General features: G+C 40.4%; 1 protein-coding gene across 1 annotated transcript; it reads right to left on the bottom strand.

The window, feature by feature from the left end:
- Positions 1 to 4,393: 4,393 nt before the first annotated feature.
- On the bottom strand, positions 4,394 to 21,868 carry LRRD1 (leucine rich repeats and death domain containing 1). Its single transcript, XM_048838125.2, has 5 exons — positions 19,467 to 21,868; positions 17,570 to 17,768; positions 9,527 to 9,688; positions 4,974 to 5,094; positions 4,394 to 4,727 (listed from the first exon to the last, which is right to left on the bottom strand). The coding sequence occupies exons 1-5, from the start codon at positions 21,756 to 21,758 to the stop codon at positions 4,547 to 4,549; spliced, it is 2,955 nt and encodes a 984-aa protein (XP_048694082.1). The 5' UTR covers positions 21,759 to 21,868; the 3' UTR covers positions 4,394 to 4,546.
- Positions 21,869 to 22,581: the final 713 nt, after the last annotated feature.

The following is a 22,581-nucleotide window of genomic DNA, read 5'->3' as shown; positions in this document are numbered from 1 at the left end:
TTGTACTGCCCAGCCTTCTCCTGGGCAATATAAGCTCATATAAAGTCTGTCATTTTATTCATAGAAATGTTACGTGTTCTTTGGTAACAGGGCCAGGTTCTTGGACTGGCAAACCAATATCTCTATCACCTGGGGAGTAAGTAACCAATAATCCTCCCACAGTCTGCCAGGTAAGTAACAGAAGACTAGACAGAATGATGTACTTAAAAAACAAAACGGGTTTATTGAAGGAATGTTAACCATATAAGGAAGGGGGTGGAAAACAACATTGTGGTTTCCCCAGAATGGGCCTGAAGCCCAGTCCCCAAACAAGCCTTAGCAAATACAAAGTAAAACCCTAAAACTGTACTCGTAGGTCTCCTCTGGACCTTTGCAAGATTAATTGGATATGAACACAGCTGGTGATGGTAAGTAACTGTCTGTACTTTTGCTATTAGAGTGCATTGGACCCTGGACCTACAACTGCCTTCCAGCGGCTGCTGGGGACAGGAGGAACACAGGACCTTTACGGCTGGAACCAGGAACCGATGATATAGGCAAGTCACTGGAACCAGGAACCGGTAAGTAGACTCAGACGGTAGATGTCTTGATGGATGATATGGATCAGGTGGCCGGTGAGGGAATCCTGTAACACCCGCACAAAGTGACTGGCTGCCTCTCTGATGGACAGCCCGATTGACAGGGTGCACAGTCCTTTTGTAGCCTCTGTGGTGCAAAAGTTCCAATTCCAACTGGTTTCAGCCAGTCACCTCAGAGGCAGTCTCTGCTTCCCGCCTGTTGTGGGGAATGGCCCCTCCCGCTCCGGGTCTCTGGGCGGCCAATCCGCCTCACTACATCTCTGGGAGGTCATCTGCCTTGGGGAATCAGTGAGGAGACATGAGTGCGGGTCTGTGATCAGGGCCAAACAACATACACAGTTACAGAGCCCAGCTCCTGGTCAGGGCGGGGCAGCAGAGAGTCTTGGCTCAGGCCTGTACTCAGGCTGAGCCGCAAAACAGTTGGGCCTCCGAACTCTAGCAGAGGGCCGACAAGTGCAGCTTCTTGCCTAAGAGAGGGCGAGACTGGAGTGGCAGGGGGGATGCAGGCCCACCCACTTCACTGTGTCCTGGCCCAGGGCCCTAGAATTGGCAGAGCAGTCTGCCACTGGGTCAGCAGGGATCCTGACCGCAACACACTGACTCACTCGCTACCACATGGCCACTTCCTAACTCCCCCTCAGGGCGTACCTAGCTCTGTAGAGGGTCATCCTGGTCGTCCGGGAAGAGGACCTCTGCCAGGGCTTGCAGCTCCTCTCTGTTTGGGTCTGTAAATGGCCCTGGAGGTCCTGGCCAGTCCTCAGCTTCCTCGGGGTCTGCAGCAGCCTCCCAGCTTGAGAGCTCGCAGGAGGCATCTGGCTCCTCTGGTGGCTGGGCCTCAACTGAGTTCTCCGGCACGCCTTTTGTATTTCCTGTCCTGCCCACGATGTCTGGCGGGAGGGTTAAGCGAGGTGTGGCTCTGCCCACCAGGGTTCAGTGACTGGGTCTGTGGGTCTGTGGGCGGCCAATCCACCTCACTACATACACACCCCTCAAGTCCAGCTCCCGGTCTTCGGGGCTGGCTCCTTGGTTCCCCCCTAGGTGGGAGAAAAAGTCAGCATTGGCATTGTCCTTACCTGCCCGGTCCCTGATTGTAAAGGCATATTGCTGGAGGTCAAAGTACCAGCGCATCAGCCTGCCGTTGGAGTTCTTCATAGTGTTTAGCCACTTAAGGGGTGCATGGTCGGTGATGGGAACAAAGGGGGCCTGTGAGATGGGACTGGCCGTGAGTCCGGAGGACAGTGGCCACCTGATTTAAATGCTCGTCCCACTGCCAGCTGTAGACCACGACATCATCTAAATAGGCTGAGGCATACTCTGTGTGAGCATTCAGGAGGTGGTCCATCAGTCACTGGAACCCATGGAGGCTGAAGGGCATCTGGGTGAAGTGATAGAGTCCAAACACGGTATTCTCTTTGGAGCCCAGGTACAAGGGGATCTGCCAGTAGCCCTTCGTGAGGTCAAGTTGTGATATGGCACTCCATATGATTTTATAAAAATATGCTAATGAGCGTGAATATAATGTACATGGAATATGCTTCATGCAAAAGGTCTCTTGTAAGGTATCATTACAAAGCTTATCTACTGAGTGTGGTCATCCTATTTATATAAATGTGTAATTCTTGTATCTGAAACTAGAAATATGAAATAGAACTCTGAGGTCCTATTGTAATTATGCAAAGTGTGGGCCATTAATGGTGATTTGGAATCTTGATGGCTCCCATCAATTAGGACAATTGGTTGTAAATGGCTCTGTTTACTTGCAAGCCTTCCTGTGAGTCAGGCCAGGAAGAATGAAGGCTTGGGGTCTCACAAGACATGTGACCATGTCACCTGGTACGGGAATCCATCTAAAATCTCAAAAAGAAAAGGAGTACTTGTGGCACCTTAGAGACTAACCAATTTATTTGAGCATAAGCTTTCGTGAGCTACAGCTCACTTCATCGGATGCATCGGGCATCGGATGTAAGCCCGATGCATCCGATGAAGTGAGCTGTAGCTCACGAAAGCTTATGCTCAAATAAATTGGTTAGTCTCTAAGGTGCCACAAGTACTCCTTTTCTTTTTGCAAATACAGAATAACATGGCTGTTACTCTGAAACCCATCTAAAATCTGGGGCATTTAGGAGTGGTGGGGACCCAGAGAAACAAAAGATTCCCGCCTTGTGCCAAAGCTATATAAGGGGGTGAAACAAAACAAAGGTGGTTCCAGTCATGAGAAATCCCCTAGCTACCACCTGAGCTGGAACAAGGACTGTACCAGGGGAAAGGATCGGGCCCAGACTAGGAAGGAGTCCAGTCTGTGAACCACCTCCCAGGGATTTGTCTGAACGGTGTGGTGGACGATGTTAGTCTGGCCTGGGAGAGCAGTAAAAGTTGTATGAAAGGCACTTCCACAGGGAGAGGGAAGAAGTGGGAGGAGGTACACTTGCTCCAAAAGGCACTGTTTGGAGACGGTTCTACCATCAGGCACCACCAAGCGGTGCCATACCCATAAATGGGAATATGCAGAGCTACTCAAAGAACTGCCAATAATCATACTTAAAAATGTATTTCTGTACTGAAATTAATAAAATAAGGGACAGTTGTGCAGTTGTGCTTAGTATGGGGGTTAATTAGCATTGTTTGTTCTCAAAATTCCAAGTGCTCCATGGCCTATGTGCCATATTGTTCCTTAGTGTGTGCCCTGCATACACAGAACTATGCCACCTATGCGGTTCCTGCCTAGAAGTATGAGCAGCACACGGTATCATCAAGCAATATGTACACACACAGGAAGCCACTAGTGGTATTCAGGTGACACTGTCTACCAAAGACTATTTCAGTGACTGCATCTACTTCTTCGTGGTTATGCTGCTTCAGGCAAAATCTGAGAACAGTTTTCAAAACTTTTGGTGCACCGTTTCTCATGGTGCAATGGAAACAGTGTGTCTGCTTGTACAGCAGGATACATGATAGTGGATGTAAGCAAATAAAGTGATTTGTTTATGTCATCTGCCAAGATGGATGCCTTTGGGTATGTCTACACAGCAAAGAAAAACCCCGCGGTTGGCCAGTGCCAACTGACTCAGGCTCATGGGGCTTGGACTGTGGAGCTATTTGATTGCTGTGTAGGCTTCTGGCCTCAGACTGGAGTCCAGGATCTAGGATCCTTTGGAGTAGGACAGGCCTACAGCCCAGATTCCAGCCTGAGCTGAGTACACAGCAATGAAACAGCCCTGCAGCCCGAGCCCTGCGAGTCAGCCAGTACGGGCCGGCTCCAGGTTTTTCTTTGCTGTATAGACATACCCTATGATTGTTTTTAACACTATGTAGATCAGTTTTTTCATCACTTCCCCAGCGCCTCCTCTGCCATATCTCCCAATCTTATATTGAGGCTTCTGTATAATTCTTGGTTCCCATACCTGTGTGTGGGTATGCCACTTCCAGGCAAAACCGGTCTTCTTAGCTCCCCTCCCACACACATTAACAGACTTGAAACAAGTGGTAAAAGTATATAACCACATACTCCTTCTAAAGTTTGTCCTAAGTAACCTATTAAAATGGCGAACAAAGAATTTGAAAAGTATATAATTATTGAAGAATTTAAATGTGGTAGATATCCCAATAATAAAGAAGTCAGCTTGATTCAGCAGTTTTAGATTAAAAAAAAAATCATTTTCTTGATTTCATATCTTACGTGTACTGTAAGCAGATAATGTATTTTTTAGCTTATTAAAAATGCTTCTTTCCCACTCCAGAAATTAAGAAAAAAGGCATTGAAGGTTTGAGTGTTTGTGGGGGGCGTTTTTGGACTCAAGACATTTTGAAAAGACATACAGAATTACAAACCAATCTCTAATAAGAAACTAACCATCCAGTCTCTCAATTTATGGTACATTCAGAATGATGATATTTTCAGAAACAGATAATTATATCACAAGCTTTCATCTTGTTCAAAAATAAAAATGATTTTTTTATGCATCAGCTATTTAGAATTTTAGTGACTGTGTATAGAGTTTTAAAGCTTTTACTTTGTTGGTCAGGTAATGCATGCCTGTCATTGTTAGTACTCTGATCAACTGATCTATCATTTCAGCAGGAGTTAGAGCTTGGTTTTCACTTTTCCAGCTCTCCAGTGCCTGGAGTATTTTCTCTTCCAATACAAGAGACCTAAACAGAAAAAATAAAAATGCTACTGAGAAGTTGTTTGAGAAAGTCAAAGGCTTAAACAGATGACTCTCAAAAATGTACTATATTATACTGCATATGCTACGTACAATATTTTGATAGCATATGTGTATAACGTATTTGATAATATCACTATCACAGTTGTTTATTACATGACATAAAAACAGTAACAGAAACTAAATTACACTAAGCATAAGACTATTTTGTAAGTTGTTATTTTTAACTAACCTGTTATTTTCAAGAGATTTAATTTCAGCATTATTAAATTGCAGTTTCTGGCAGAAAAATTCAAAATTTTCAAAGGAAACGTTCCCAGAAATTATCTTTAATATCTTCTGCAAAATTTTCCCTGAATATAAACATATTACAAGTGTTATGCTTTATCAAATTAAACTGATATAATTCATCTAACATTCACCATTTGTACAACTATTAATCTTTTTTCAGTTGTGCATGCCGCTTATCTGCTACAAGACTCTGGTTATTGCAAAGACATGCGGCAGTGAGAGGGACTGAAAACTGGCAGGTTCTCAGTCCGGCACAGACAGACAGTATTGTGACTATAGCAGAGAGCTGACAGCTGGCAGGGGGAGGAAAGGGAAAATACACACACAGCACTCAGATCAGGGTGAGGAGCTAAGATGTGTCTGACACAGCATATGACCAGAGACTCACAGCACTAGGACATGGAGTCAAGAATAGTGAGTCTTGGTGCATTCCACAGGCACAGAACATTGCAGCTGGGTAGGCTCAAGGTATGGCACAGGCACACAGCTCTGAAATATGGGGAGTTGAGAATAATCAGGCAGGGTGCATATTACTGGTACACTGGTGAAACTGTATAACAAAACACAGCAGTGAGATGAATAGATAAGTTCATGCATTTCAATTGTTTCAGGCTGTATTTATGGTCATGAGGCTTTCTCACTGAGTTGGGAAAAAGCCATGGGTATGAATGAAGCAGTACACACATCTTTTATGTACTAATTCAAAGTGCTCTGAAATCCGTATGTATAATCAGATTAGCCTGAAAGTAGGTATGCCACTTCAGGGTGCATGGTAGTCTGAACTGCAAATTTTGGGTCATTTGGTTAAGGGATTCCCAAGATACAGCCTCAGCAAAATGACTTGTTTTAAAAATGATGGCTCAGTACATGTAAAAAAATACAGTACATGCACAAGTATGAGGAATGCAGAATAGGCAGATTTGGTACAGGCAGAGACCAACAATGCTGAGAATAGGGTAAGTATCTTATCTTCTCTACGGGGAGAGTGACGCTGCTGCAGTCAATGCAGCAGGTATCAATTTAGCGGGTCTAGTGAAGACCCACTAAATCAATAGCAGAGCGCACTCCGGTCAACTCTGGTACTCCACCTCTCCAAGAAGAGTAAGGTAAATCGACTGGAGAGCGTCTCTCATCGATGCTGTGCAGTGAAGACACTGGAGTAAGTCGACCTCAACTAAGTCAACTCCAGCTATGTTATTCACATAGCTGGAGTGGCGTAACTTAGGTTGACTTACCACAGTAATGAAGACAAGCCCAAGAATAGCCATGCTGTATGCATAGCACAGAAAATGCAGGATTGACACCAACCAGGAAGGAGAACACTCCATTGAGATGAACTGGGCAGTTTATACCTCTGAAAGCCCCCTGTAGTACCCAGGTGTGAACCTAAGGCTTTTGCAGATCCTCTTTCTCCCTACTTAGGAGAAAGAGCTTTGGAACTCCCTATCACCTGGTCCTGGGGACAAAGAGTGCATCTTGTGTGGGCTATGGACCTTAAGGATGCCTCTAAAGTTCTGGTTATTTCTCACCCATCCTTCTTGGTGATGTCTCCAGCTGATAGATACATTTCTTAAAATTGGAGCTGGCCAAAAAATGGAAATCCCTTCCCACTTCTGGGAGGAGGAAGAGAGGCTCTCTGCCTGTTGGGCTGCTGAAGATGGGAGGGAGGCTGCCCTCTGGGTAAATTTTGTCAATTTCACTGGCAGAAAGTGAAATTGACAAGAACCGTCTAGAATTTCCTGACAGATTATTTATTTATTTATTTATTTATTGGCAAAAATCAAATTTTCTCACTTTTTTTTTTTTTTGGTTGGTCAGAAAATCATTCTGAGGACAGATTTTTGACCAGCTCTATTCAAAACCCATTGGTTACGAGCTTCCCACCTCTGCATCTCCTCTCCAGTTCCACAGGGAGCATATAGGGGCCAGAAGGAGTGGAGAGCTGGAAGCTGAGGGGCAATGAGGTATGCCCAGGAAGCCCCTCTGCAGCCCCTCAATACTACCAATTTATCAAAAAGCAATGGAACCCACTATCAAAAACTTTGTTAAAGAGGAGGTAAGGCTACCTACATTTGCCTAGTACCCTTCCACAGTGTGGAAATTAGCAGCCAGAAACCTGTGAGAGCCAGGAAATACATTCAACCAAATAAAACTCATACATTAGAAAATCAAGAAATGCAGAGTTAAGATTATGATTCCTAAACCACAAAATCTTAACACCACCCCCTTTGATCACTACCATATAGGGTCACTCAGGCAGAACCATCTCATGCCACTCTCTAAGATATTTGCCAGTTAACTGAGTAAGGTGAAGAAGAGAATTGTTGGGAAAACTCTAAAGAAGTTCTAAGTACTTAAACTCCTCTGATCCCTGCCCCAAGGTTTCCATATAGGGAGATCACATTGCCATACCCTTCACTTAGTCTTTTTATCCAGGATGATATCTGTAAACCTGCCACTCCTGCTCCCTGGACCAATGGTGTTGCCCAGAGCACAGTAAGGGCCTGTGGGAGAGTATGAACAGGTGTGTGGATTTGGAGTTGTAGGGGAGCAGAGAAAATGGCAGGTAGTGTTAGGGAAGAGTGAGGTACTATTTCATTCCTAGTCCCTATTGTTATCTCCAGAGGGTCAGAGTTAGTGGGGGAGAGGGGCATAGTGATGCTAACTCTGCATTTCCTGGTTTTCTATGCTTTTGTTTCAGTGTATTGCCTGGATCCAGGTTTCTGGTTTTGGCTGTCAACTTCTACTTTGGAAGGATACTGGGCACAGCTAAGCAGACTTAACTTCCCTTTAACCATGTTTTTGTTACTGAGTATTAAGAATAACTGTATGCAAGACTCTAACACAACAAGGCTGCTTAAAAACCTTATAAACTTGATACATGTCATGGGGAGCTGGCCCATTACCCAGAGCCTTTACAGACTTCTGTAAAGGAGAATGAGCCAACCCAGACTAGACATAGTTAGTTACCTAAGTGGCTGCTTGGCAGCTAATTACCTAATAAGCCTGAAAGGGATTACCTGGGCTCAGCTGAGGTGGATGCTGGTTCATAGACAGGATGGTCCAGATCAATAAAGATGCTTAAGGACCTAAAGTTCAGAGTGAGGGAGCTCCTGCATCAGAATATCCCATAGATCAGTGGTTAGAGCACCTAGTGTGAGGTAGGATTTGAACAGGGGTCTCCTTTCTCCCCATCTGACATTTAACCTGGGTCTCCTATATCACAGGTGAGTGCTCTAACCACTGAGCTAAAAGTTATCAGTTAGGCATCATCACTATCTTCTCCTCTTCCAGCCATTTTGTGTGGAGCGAGGCAGGAACTTAACTCATTCCCCCAAGAAATGCCTTAGGCACCTCAGCTGCCTGACTCCAGGCAGCTGTTTCCCATTCATGGATCACGAAGCAGAGATAGACATCTCCATGCAGTCTGGAATTAGGCGCCTGTCTCCAAGAGGTGAGGGAGGGTTTAGGATACACCCGTCAGCAGCAGCTCCTACTGGCTAGCTTAGGCATCTCCCTGCATAGCATGCTGGCTTTTGCAGATCCCGTTCCAAGGCAATCCAGATATCTAACTCAGGCTTTGTGGATTGAAGTTTTGTTCCTGTGACTTTTAGGGGCCTAAAAGTTAGGCGTTGCAATGCTGAGCATTGCAGCACCTAAGTCCCTTTGTGGATCTGGGCCAAAGAGCCTAGAATGTGTGCTCCTAGGGACATGGAACTTGTGGGAGAGCTCACCAGAAAAGGCAGACTACAAGGTGTGTTCCTAGAGAGAGGGGATTCCTAAGGAAAGAGCTAAAGTTTGTTGGCCTCCAGGAATGCCTGGTCTCAGTGAATGGGTCTCTCAAACAGTGGCAGGAAGCACATCCCATCAAGAATTACATGCTGCCTTGGAGAATAGGTGCAGTTGACAGATCTCTGTGGACTCCTGGCTCCAGGGAAGGATTCTTCTCAGGTAGCAGTAAGAGGCCTGATTCCAGGGAAGGTACTTGAGCCAAGAGAACCCCGATGGTTAAGGGCCTGTATGGAGAGAAGTGGATTCCGGTGGGAGCAGATAAACTAAGACTGACTCTCTCTCCCATCTCAGATGATGGAGCGAAGGGTTGTTTGTATTCTTGTTGGGCCTTAGTTAATAAACTAGACTCCTCAGAAGCCTCATTCAACATATTGATGGTGAATTAGGGGAAACCGAGGCATGGAGTGCCTAAAGTTATATGCTTGGCCATAAGGGGGTGCAATCCAGGAGACACACCATCTGACATTAACATTATTTGATCCCTACAAAATTAGGTAGACTGTAGATTATAATTAAATGCTGTTACCATTAACCATAAGCATTAGGATGGGGAGGCAAGGGAAAACATGACAAATACAAAACCTGACTTCTTAAATTAGCAAAACACTGGATTTCTAATACCTGCTACAGTAGGCTGTCTTTAACACTTAAACAGCATGTTTTCCAGGATAGTGCATTATAATATACTTGTTCTTAACATACCATCTCTTTCATCAGCACTCTCCAGGTAGCGTACAATGGTATATAGTTGTTTTCCTTTACAGACTTCCTGTGGAGGTCTGATCAGAGGATTTCCATCAAAATTTATATCCTTCAGTGACTGAAGATGTTGGAGATCACTCGGCAAATATATTAACTGATTTTCTGACAAAATACGAATAGTTAATTATATTTGTATTATATTGATCTAAAGAATTTCAGTACGAGTAACCAATCAATGAAATTCCTTTAAAATTATTTGTTGATTCTGATAAGTTCAGTCGTGCACAGAGTCCCTGCCTCAAGATGTTTGCAATATAGGGAATCTTTCCATTGACTTTAATAGGCTTTGGATCAAGTTCATAGTGTAGGTATAAATTAGAAAGGTCCAGACACAAATAATAGATCAGGTGCTTGTAAAAGTTTGAAATAGAGTTGGAATCTTACAGAAGTCATTATTAGCACTTATGGAGTAAGTGTGTCTTCAGGAGACACTGAAGGAAGAGATGGAGATCAATTAGTAGAGGCACAAAAAAAAGGAGACTGCTCCAATGGAAGAAGAGGAGTGAAGACAAGAGTGAATAATACAAAGGAACCAGGAGGAGAGAGAAAGAGATAGGAGGCTTGGAAAATGAGGAATAGAGGGGAACAATAATGAAAGCAGAAAAGCAAATAAGAGAGAAGTTGAGCAGGGTCTTGAGGGTGAGAAGAAACTTGAATTCAGTGCAGAAGGGAATGCCAGTGAAGAGACTTGAAGAGAAGAGTAACATGATCAGAGTAATGAAAGAGAGAGAAATTCTGAATTAGTTACTTCTGAGTTACACTGGTGTAAGTAAAAGGAAAATGATTTACATAATGCTAATCAAGGAACATTTAAATAACTTCCAAATCAGGACTTCTAAGCAGCCCAGCTGACTGTAAAGCACAGTGGATGAGCAGGAAGAGATGCACAACCTTCACTCAATTGGGACACTGGGGGAAGAGAACTTCAAAGCAAACTGCCACATTCCTTTACAATCCCAACTACAGCACATTGCAGGTAGCTGAGATGTTTTTGAGGTTTTATGTTCAACAAAAAAATAAATTGGGAGTAGGTTTTCCCTCAAGCATATAAAAGTAAACATATTTAAAAACATATTCTATACCCTTTCAGAATCACTGAAATAAAATATTTCAGAAGTGGTAGAGCACTAGAGTTTGGCTTCAGTAGAACTTAACTCTCAGTTGGACTGTCACCTAATTTTAAGACAAAATATCTATTTATATATGCTCTACACTAAAGAAAATTATGGATTAAATTTTCCTTAAAGAAAACAATTACCAATTCATAAATTTTGAATAATCTATTGTTGTTATAAAGCACTGAACTATGAAACAAAATAAAATAAATAAAAATGTAATTATAAATATACATGGATCCTGAAGCCTCTGGAGTCCTCTCTTTGCTGCACTTGATGGTGGAGTTTCCTCAAGAAATGTCTCCGTCTAGACTCTAGCTATAGAGTACCAAAGTGAGCAACTCTAACCCAGAAGAACTAATAGTCCAGTGTAATAATAAAGATCGAATTAAGGTATCAAAACTGTAAGTTGCACAGAAAAGCAAAATAATATAGGGTATCTGGCTGAATATCCTTAAATACTTTTATAATTATCAGATATTTAATTAACACTATTTGTTAGAATATTTAGTTTGATTTATACAAAGCTACCATATGTTACTTATGTAGCTTTTATAAAAATTAACCATAACAGCAAAATAAAATAATTTTGTCTATTATATAACAAGCTATTTCTACAACTTTTTATAAATATATTTGCAAACCATAGTAATAATCATCAGAATCTAATCACACTACATCATTCAGCCCAACCCCACACCAAGCACCCCAGAAAAAAACTGGGTTTCACAGCATATCCTGCAGGCTAAGAAATCAAATGGTGGAAGCCAAGACGGAATCCTCAAAGCAACTGAGGCACCTATGTGGACTCTGTGTACAGCACCACTATGTGATCCACAAAACTTCTCCGTGGCTGCCGCCAAACCTTGTAGGTGTCTAAACTCACTCAATACCTAACTTTCTGCTGTAAAAGTTCCCTGCGTGCCTAATTTTGGACCTTGGCGCGCATGCACTGCTCCCTCCCCCTGGGGCATGCAGATGCCTATCTCTCACCTAAGCCCTCAAGTGATTCACAAACTGGGGAAAGATAGGCATTTGGCCACTTCAGTTGCATGAGGTGCCCAATCTGGTAGTAGAGTTGCCAACTTTCTAATCACACAAAACCAAACACCCTGCCCCGCCCCTTCTCTGAGGCCCTGCTCATGCCCTGCCCCTTTTCCAAGACCCCACCCCCCGCTTGTTCCATCCTTCCCTTCCTCCATCACTCGCTCTTCCCCACCATCGCTCAGTGGGCTGGGGAATGGGGTTGGGATGTGGGAGGGAGTATGGGCTCTGGGCTGGGGATGCAGTCTCTGGGGGTGGGGCCTGGGATGAGGGGCTTGGAGTGCAAGAGAGAGCGCTGGGCTGGGGTTGGGGTGGGTGGGGGGGGTGAGGGCTCCATCTGGGGATGAGGGGTTTGGGGTGCAGGAGGGAGCTCCAGGCTGGGCAAGGGGGTTGGGTGCAGGGGGGTGAGGGCTCTGGCTGGGGATGGGGCCAGAGACAAGGGGCTTGGGACGCAGGAGGGGGTGATGCCCATCTTAAAAATTTTAGCCCAGAATTAGGGGGTGTTTTAACAACTGGACTAGAGTCATTCTCTCTCCCTCTTTCTCTCTGTCCCAATGACTGTTCTACTGTGGATAAATACTTAAAGAGTCATTGGATTAGAGAGAGCAAGTGAGACAGACACTCTGTAATTCAGTGGTCAGACTACCCTCCTGAGAGGTGGGAGACCCCTAGTTCCAGTCCCCCTGTTCCAATCACTCTTCTGTAATTTATCCACAGCAGAACCGTTTCAACGGGAGAGACTGAGTATGAGGGGGCATGCGAATGTTTAGCATATCTGGCACGTAAATACCTCGTTAAAAGGTATTTATGAGCTTATTTTTTTTAAACAATATGCACTTAAATGTGTTTTAACTGTTATCCTCAAAAGGAGAATAAAAATATATACAGACAGATGGTTTTAAACATCATCTATGGCAGCTCACTGGTGCAACATTTATTCACAGAAAATCAATAGGAAAAAAAATGAAGCCAATACATAAATAAACTAATAATACTAACAACAACAAGTGCAAGCATCTGGAAAAAATACTGGTTAGATAATACTAATAGCTAACTAGCTTAAATCAGAGAATATACTGTACTGTATTTTAAAATTAGGCATTTGCACATGGCAAAGTAGATATTTGGAAGATTTGAAGACTCAGCCATAATACAAAAACGTCACATTGTGGTCAATCTGGAGCACGGGGCCTCAGTGCTAGAGAGCAAGTGAGGGTTTAATGAGCACATGTACTATAGGAAGCGTTACCCAGACTCCTTGTGCTTTGTCCTCCAACCTTAGTGGCACCTGGAGGAGGCAGTGGGCAGGAAGGTGGATGGATGCTGGGTCTGTGCAGCTTCTGGGCCCCAGCCAGTTTGCAAACCTAAGTGTTGTCAGCCTTGTCCAGAGCATGTGCAGCTGCAGGAGGCAGCTGCACACTGGGGATGTGAACCAGGCGGGGAGGAGCAGGGCTGCCATTTCAGATTTGGGTGGGGGCAACTTTAACCGTAATTCCAGGGACTACTTAGACACCTGAAAACGCGAGTTTTTGCGCAGATAATAACTTAGAAATTAGTAGAGAAAAGCACTGTATTTAATTAGTATATAAAGAAAGAAAAAGATATACAAACACCAATTAAAGCCATATTTTAAGTTTACATGTAAATTTAGAACAATCAGGAGATAATACAGCAAGATATTCCCAATCCCAAGCCTTGAGCTATAAGTTTTGGAGCCTTAACACAGGGATCAGAAACACAAGCCTGATACTATGTACATTATCTTTAGTAGAGATAAATAAATATAATAAAATCTGCTTACTTTCTCTAACATACACTCTGTGTTACTGCCATTATCTATTCTATTTCAGTCAATTATTTTTCACTCCTCTCAAAACATATTTACTTAATTTTAACATACGTGATTAATATTTCTTTTATTAAGAACATGATTTTATTTTTCTAATTAATTTGGCATTTATGTTTACCAATCACAATCATGTACGTGACTCAATAACATTTGACTCCATCATTTCTATTAGTATCTGACTTGGAACCACATTTAATTTCGTACACATTTTAAGTTATTTTATAGATATAATTAAAAATACAATTTAAAAATAAGTAGAGGTGTCAAGCAATTAAAAAAAATTAACCACGCAATTAAATAAAATTAATTGTGATTAATCGTGCTGTTAAACAATAATACCATTTATTTAAATATTTTTGGATGTTTTCTACATTTTCAAATATATTGATTTCAGTTACAACACAGAATACAAAGTGTACAGTACTCACTTTATATTTATTTTTATTACAAATATTTGCACAGTAAAAAACAAAAGAAATTGTATTTTTCAATTCACCTAATACAAGTACTCTAGTGCAATCTCTTTATTATGTAAGTTGAATTTACAAATATAGAATTATGTACAAAGTAACTGCATTCAAAAAATAAAACAACGTAAAACATTAGAGCCTTCAAGTCCACTCAGTTCTACTTTAGCCAATTGCTCAAACAAACAAGTTTGGTTACAATTTGCAGGAGATAATGCTGCCTGCTTCTTGTTTACAATGTCACCTGAAAGTGAGAACAGGCGTTCACAGGGCACTGTTGTAGCCGGCATTGCAAGATATTTACGTGCCAGATGCGCTAAAGATTCATATGTCCCTTCATGCTTCAACCACGATTCCAGAGGACATGTGTCCATGCTGATGACGGGTTCTGCTCAATAACGATCCAAAGCAGAGAAGACCGACCCATATTCATTTTCAGAATCTGAGTCAGATGCTACCAGCAGAAGGTTGATTTTCTTTTTTGGTGGTTCACCTTCTGTAGTTTCTGCACCAGACTGTTGCTCTTTTAAGACTTCTGAAAGCATGCTCTACACCTCATCCCTCTCAGATTTTGGATGGCACTTCAGATTCTTAAACCTTGGGTCAAGTGCTGTAGTTATCCTTAGAAATCTCACATTGGTATCTTTTGTGTTTTGTCAAATCTGCAGTGAAAGTTTTCTTAAAAAGGAACAACATGTGCTGAGTCATCATCCGAGACTGCTATAACGTGAAATATAGGGCAGAATGCAGGTAAAACAGAGCAGGAGTTCAGTCACAAATTTAATTAACGCATTATTTTTTTAACCAGCGTTAAAACCTTTTAACATAAATACTTTGCAATGCCGGCTACAAAAGTGCCATGCAAATGCCTGTTCTCACTTTCTGGTGACATTGTAAATAAGAAGAATGCAGCATTATCTCCTGTAAATGTAAATAAAATTGTTTGTCTTAGCGATTGGCTGAACAAGAAGTAGGACTGAGTGGACTTGTAGGCTCTGAAGTTTTACATTGTTTTGTTTTTTGAGTGCAGTTATGTAACAAAAAAAATCTACATTTGTAAATTGCACTTTCAGGACAAAAAGTTTGCACTAAAGTACTTGTATGAAGTGAATTGAAAAATACTATTTCTTATCATTTTTACAGTACAAATATTTGTAATAAAAATATTTGATTTCAATTACAACACAGAATACAATATATATGAACATGTAGAAAAACATCCAAAATATTTAATAAATTTCAATTGGTATTTTATTGTTTAACAGTGCGATTAAAATTTTGATGAATCATGATTAATTTTTTAATCACAATTAATTTTTTGTAGTTAATCGCGTGAGTTAACTGCGATTAATCGACAGCCCTACTTTATAAATTAAAAGGAACACCCATTCAGAAACCAATAGGTGTCTAGTACATGGCATAGGTGCAACTTATTCATGGGATTAAATTCTACTTACATTTGTGCAGCCAGTCTTCATTAGCTTTAGCTTCCCCGTAGTCTTAATATGTACCAAAAAGCACATTACAATAGCCTGGTCTTTAGGTGACAAACGTATGGAAAACTTTAGTGAAAGCCCACAACCAAATGAGATGGTTACAGTCATCTCACCAAGTGCAAATGGAAAGAACTGATTTTGTCCACAGCTGTTAACTGAGTAACAAGGAGCAGCCTAGGTTCCACAAGTGCCATATTGTGAAACTCTGTTATAAATAGCAGCACCAAAGTACTTCTTTGCTTCCCCATAACCTATTGACAATTACTTCAATTATGTCTGGAATTATCCTCATCCAATCTCATACAGAAACTGTTTGAGGTTCAGAAAAGATGGAGATGTAGAGCTGGGTATCATCAGTATTCTGAAACCAGTGTAGACCGTGTCTCCTGAATAACCCTAATAAAGACCTGAAATACAAGTTGTACAGGAGGGCTGACAGAGTAAATCCTGTTGTACTACACATGAGACCAACCTGGACGCAAATAAGCAATTTGCCCCAAACTACCCTCAGGGTCCTCTTTTTAAACAAACAAAGAAACAAAAAAAAGAGACACTTAAGAGTTAGTTTTGTCAACAACACCTCTTGGCAAATCGTATTAAAGGCAGCAGATAGATCTAAAAGATTTAGGATGGACTCCTCTTCTACTATTAGGAGGAGACCACCAGCATCAGAGTTTCTGTCCCAGACCCAAGCTTAAAACTCAATTGACTGAAGACAAGGAAATCTGAGGACTCCAGTGACCACCATCATTGCCCCATTACCATCTCAGTCAATATTTCCATGAAGGGAAGACTGTGGGCAGGTCAATAGCTAGTGAGACTGTCACATCAAAAGGTGATTTCTTGAGATGAGACCCTAGTAGACCAAGTCCACTAGCACTTGCCCCCAAGGGAGATGCTGAGAATCTCTACCAACAACAGAACCAGTGCTTCCCAAACAACCAGGAATAGGTCCTATTCATAGACTTTAGCTCTGATAGTCCAAAGTGCTTCCAGAAACTTAGGCCTGAATCCACAAAGGGACTTAGGCATTGTGACACTGAACTTTTAGTTGTCTAGAAAACCACGGGAACAGCACTGTGCTTTATAAAGCCTGAGTTAGGCAGAGCAGGAACTTGAACTGGTGGTGTCTCATATCCCAAGCTGAATACCCTAACCACTGGGTTAAAGGGAAAGCCTCCTTCACACACACACCCCCAGTTGTTTTATGTAGATCCAGTGGCCTCTGAGAATACTTACTAGCTCAGGCCCTGCACATGACTTAGGCAGAGGATAGTCATGGATTGCCCTGGGGCTTAGATGAGAGATAGGTGTTCCAGATGCCTAGAATGGGGCAGTGATATGTATGCCCAGAGGCAGAAACATAGGGACCTAGCAAACTTGTATTGCAAAAGCCTATATGCCAATGAGGTTAAGTGGCAGCCAAGCAGGAGTCTGGTGGATAGCAGTGGTGCCTATAAATGGGACTTAAGCCCCTAAGGCTGAGGTCTAAGTGCCTTGTGGATACAGGCCTCAGTGAGCAAGAACAGTTGAATCTCAAGTAAATGTTTGTCCCCACAAGATGATATACTGTCATTGTAAAGGCAGATAGCTCAGTTTGGAACAAGTAATATTATCCACAAAATAACAGGAATTTCTCACACCAAACAAAAACCAACAATCAACTCTGTAACTGATTGGAAGCCACCTAGCATAACTATTAATACTTAATATCTGCCATCTCACACGCGTCTCATGCCTTTCATAGTATCACATTCATAGGATGGTAAAATCAGATCACGTGTGCGATTCCACAGAGTTAGGTCCCTGCAACAGACATGCAAGGAGATGCTAAACTTGAGAGAGGTACTATAGTATGAAGACACCAAAGATACTGCAGCATACGTGAAAAATGGGAAGTTGTATTTTCCTCTCTCCCTCAACATGTTCGCTTAACTAATTATTAATAGACTCCGCTGGCTCAATATTTTAATGCTCGCATTTCAATAATGGATGGGGCACCTGATACGTACCACTCAGATTAAGTTGTTGTAGATTACTCAGTGATGTAAGAGATCTGGGAAGCTGATTAATATAATTATTATTTGCAGTTAAGCTGACCAAGTGTTTCAGTTCCCCTATGCCTTCTGGAATTTCTTTTAATGCATTGTGAGATATATCCAGCTCTCTGAGGCAAGTCAGTTTAGACAGCTCCTCTGGAAGTTTAGTTAACTGGGAAATAGATAAAATAATTGCTACATTTACTCACTTATTTAGTAAATGACAATATTTTCTTGCATAAAAAGCTGAAAAAGTCATTTTTCCTACTTATAAAATGATATTCTGTAACTCAGTTCCACCAATAAAAACTCATAGTCTTCCATTCTGATGGATGTTGATTTGTTTTCCCAATAAGAATTTTGGTGATAGGCTTAGAATCGGCAGAAGAATTTTGTCTAGATAAAACAGAATAGTATTTCTATCAATGCTGATAACAATTGTATTATGGGATAGTGTCAGCATTGTTGGAACTGTGGGAGGGGAATCTTTTGATTAATTATTTGATTAATAAATGTAACTAAAGTGATTTTGCCCTCTTCAAAGAAACTGAAGAACAATCACATTTTCTCTCCTTTGTTTTGCAGTCAGAATGAAAATAAATATTTATTCTCTTCTTTGCTTTTCCTTTTACAGCAGTGGGACAGTAAAAGGGAATGAGTTTTCTTTTTCTTTTTTCTCTGGCAGGAATAATTGTTCTCAGTAAAGTCCAGTGAATAGGATTACCATACAAATTGAAGATGGAACAGATCTGTTAGATCACTAAGTATAATCCCCTGCAAATGAAGGATTTAGTACCCTTATAGAAGTCATATATGCGTATATACGAAAGAAAGGTGAGCCCTGTAAGACACCAGATGGTGAAATGCCAATTCAGCAAGTTTTGGTGAAAAGAGAGATTAAAAATAGCCAATATTCTTTTATGAGTGAGCTCCTGCAGTTTTTCAGCAAAGGATTGCGTTTCCTTACACTTAAAATTTATAAGTGCTGGGTTATGAGAAGGAAGGGCTTGCTTCAGAAACAATAACAGTGTTTGTTTCAATTTCCATTGGTGGTAGAGTGTCACCATGCTAACTTCTCTCCATGACAACTACTCATGTGCTATTTTAGTCTGAAGAGAAGGTAGACAGGTTTTTTAGTGGAGAATTTCTTAGTTCTGCTCCTTAGCACAAAAGAAACAAGCAGTCCAGAAAATTAGACTTCAGAAGTCTGAGGCAATTTTCTCTATTATAAGTAAAATATCCTGTGTAACTATCTGTGCTGAAATGAGTGAGACTGCAGTGATAAATATTGTGGTTGTCTAAATCCTGTTTCAACACACAGAATAGAAATTGTAAGGTTTTATTCCTTTCACACAGAAGATTCCTGGAAGTGGGATTATTTGCATAATTCTGATTGGTTACTTTGCTTGTCAATCCTCATCAGAATAGGAGGCCCCTGAGTCCAAACTGCAGGTGCAACAGGAATAGAATATACTTAGATTATTGCTGATCAACCTGATTCAGTTTTTATCAAAATTGACAAACTGAGAGATTCCTGAATTACATAAATGTGAGGTCAGAATCAGACCTAATCTTTCTAATGAAATTTCATTGAAAGATCATCATATATATTTGCATTACTGAGAATATTTTAATCAATTCATAACCAAAATGTTACAAAAGACATTTTCAGTCAGTAGCCAATTCCATTTATGTTACAGTTTAGCCCCTTTACAAACTGTTCCTGTTCTTTGCTAACTGTAGGTGCATTACAAAAACCCTTTCAGCCCCTTAGAAGAAATTCTACTATTAATAAATTTTCAGTACAGAAATTTGTATGACAACTAGGATTTTTTTTTTTTTTGGCCTAAAGAAAACAATGTCCTCTTACCTTCAATCCGTTTATTTGGCACAACTTGAGTTTCTCCAGTGATGAAAGATGACATATTTCAGATGGAAAAGATACTAACTGATTGTTTGACAAATTTAAATCTTTGATCACTTGCAGATTACAAATATCTGAGGGAATGCACTGTATTTGATTCTCTGAAAGATCAAGTGTCTGTAAACTATTTAAAGCACACAGTTCCCTGGGAAATGAGACAAATTTGTTGTGGTATAAAAGAAGTACCTGGAGATACTTCATATTAGATACCTCTTTTGGAATGCTATTTATTTCATTTTCACTTAAATCTAAATAAATTAGTTTTGTAAGTCTGCACAAGTGTTCAGAAAAAGATGACAGTTTGTTCCTACTTAATTCTAGGTGCTCCAAATTTTCAATAAAAGAAATTTCAGTTATTATTTCTGAAATATAGTTTCCACTGAGGTTTAAGATTTTAAGAGCAACCAGTGCACACAATCCAACTGGAAACTGAGGAAGTTTGTTATAGCTCAAGTCGACTTTAATTATCTGCATGCAATTTTTTATTTCAACAGGAATGCACGTTAATGCATTTCCAGAAGCTTCTATAATGGAGAGGTCTTTAATACGTGATATCTGTTCATCTAGGTTATCCATTTGATTTCTACTTATGCAAAGTTCCCTTAAATGTTTAAGTCTGTGCATCCTATTAGGAAGGTGTGTTAGCTGATTGCCACGAAGAATAAGACGTTCCAGCATTGTACAATTGCAAAGGTTCTCTGAAATGCTTCTAAATAAATTGTTGGCAAGACTAAGAACTCTAAGTTCTTGCAAATTCTCAACTTTGTCTGAAAGAACGTCCAACTTGTTATCATCTAGCCTGAGTTTTTGTAGTTTTGCCAGTTGAAAAAGCTGCACAGGCAGAAATATAAGTTTATTGTGATTCACTAAAAGTACTTGTAATCTCCTGAGCTCTTTAATGTCCTTAGGTAAGCCCTGAATCAGGTTCCCTGAAATGCTGAGTTTGATTAGATTTGGAAGGTAGCAGAGGACCTTTGGGAATATTAAGATCTGATTGGAATCAAGGTTGAGTACGTTCAAATTTTTCATGCTAACCATGTTTTCTGGCAGCGTTTTTATATTATTTACAGCAAGATCTAAAATTTCCAAGGTTTCAAGGCCTTCCAAGGCAGCTGGAAATTCTTCAATGTTATTGTGACTGACAAAAAGTTGCTTAATATTTACAAGCTTTGATAACTCTTTAGGGAGACATGATAACTGGTTGTGACTGATGTTCAAAACTCTCAGTTTGTGAAGTAGGGAAATTTCAGGTGGCAATGCTATCAATCCATTTCCTTCAATGGACAGTATTTCCAGGTTTGTCAAATTACCTAGATTTTTATATAAAGTTTTGATTTCATTATTGTTTAAATGCAAATATTTTAAAGTTTGTATTTCAAAAACTACTTGAGGGATTTCCCTTAGTCCTTTAGCATTTAGTTTAACCATAAATTCCTCATGTTTTCCCGCATGCAATATATGTGTTGATACCTTTTCAGCTATTTCAGGATTCTCTTCTGATTGTAATTGATTTCTTTTAGCATCTCCTTCAACAGTTTCTTGAGGGATTTGGTTTAGTTCTTCAGCATTTAAATCAGTTGTGATTTCATCATCCCCTGTTTCCTGTAACACACTTGTTGATAATTTTTGAAACACTTCAAGATTTTCTAGTGAGCATAATGTGTCTTTTCCCACATCTCTTTCAGAGATCTTCTGAGAGAGTTCCATCAGCCCTTCAGCATTTAGATCAGCTGGGAATTCATCACTCTTTTTTTCAGGCAATACACTTGTTGAGAATACTTCATCTATTTCAAAGTTTTCCGCTGATTGTATTGTGTCTCTTTTGGAATCTGTTTCAAAAACTTCTTGGGGGAGTACCATCATTCCATCATCACGACAATCAGCTATGTTTTCATAGTCTTCTTTTTCATTTGACATACTTGTTGATAATCCTTCAATAATTTGAAAACTCTCAAATGATTGTAAGATGTCTTTACTGGCATCTGCTTCAGTAACTTCATGTGGAATTTCATTCAGTCCTTCAGTATTTAGGCCAATTATGAGTTCATCCTTTTTTTCGAGAGACCTTGTTGATGATTTTCCAGCCATTTCAAGATTCTCTATTGATTGTAATGAGTCTTTCCTAGCATCACTTTCAGAAACTTCTTGAGGGCTTTTGTTCAGTCCTTCAGTATTTAGGCCAGCTGTGACTTCATCCTCATTCTTTTCCTTCCTGCTTGTTGATAAATTTTCAGACATTGTGGGATGAATGGATCATTGATTCCTTTCTTGTATCTCTTCAGAAACTGAAAAATTGTAAGTGTGGAAACCATATGAAGCAACATGTTGTTTAACATTAGGAGATTGAACTAATGATTATAACAGAATTTTATAATAATTATGATTTTTTAATATAAATATGCACCCATCCATTTACTTGGGCTGTTTACTGAAAACCGGATTTGGCTTTATTTCTGATGTTCATTATTTCTTTAGTATAGTCCTTTGTCATCTAGATTTTCTTGACTAGAATAACAGAAAAATACAGCATCACAAACAACTCTACATTTGTTCTAGTGGGTTTCCACAATGTCACCAAATCCTGGGATTAAGATGAGAGGGAATTGGGATTTTCCTTTGTTTTCATAAAATAATTAGAATAGTACATTCAGACTGACAAATAATATGAAAAGTAAAAAAGGGCAAGTTTTTTTAAAAAAAATAGGAGGCTAATTTTAGGCTCCTAAATCCATATTTAAGCACTCAAGTGGCCTGATTTCAAAAATACTGTGCATCCAACAGGTCCTGTAAACTTAAGGTGTCTAAATATAAATTAAGCTGCTATTTTTGAAAATCTTGGCCAAAATGTTTACCATAAAAGCCCTAATCAGAATATCTTCATGTATGTTAGAAATGTCTCATGTACTATCCTTAATGTACATCTAGATGGATGCATATGGATACATCACATAAAAAGATCTTGAAATAACTGAGGGGGGGTTTACAAGATATTTAAGCTCTTAGACCCCAGACTTAGGCACTTCAGTGTGGAGTATAGATTCCTAAATCCCAGTTTTAGGCT

Source organism: Caretta caretta, chromosome 2 (assembly GCF_965140235.1).
Source record: "Caretta caretta isolate rCarCar2 chromosome 2, rCarCar1.hap1, whole genome shotgun sequence".
Classification (NCBI taxonomy): domain Eukaryota; kingdom Metazoa; phylum Chordata; order Testudines; family Cheloniidae; genus Caretta; species Caretta caretta.
Note: the sequence above shows the minus strand (reverse complement) of the source record. Positions and strands in the feature narration are given on the sequence as shown.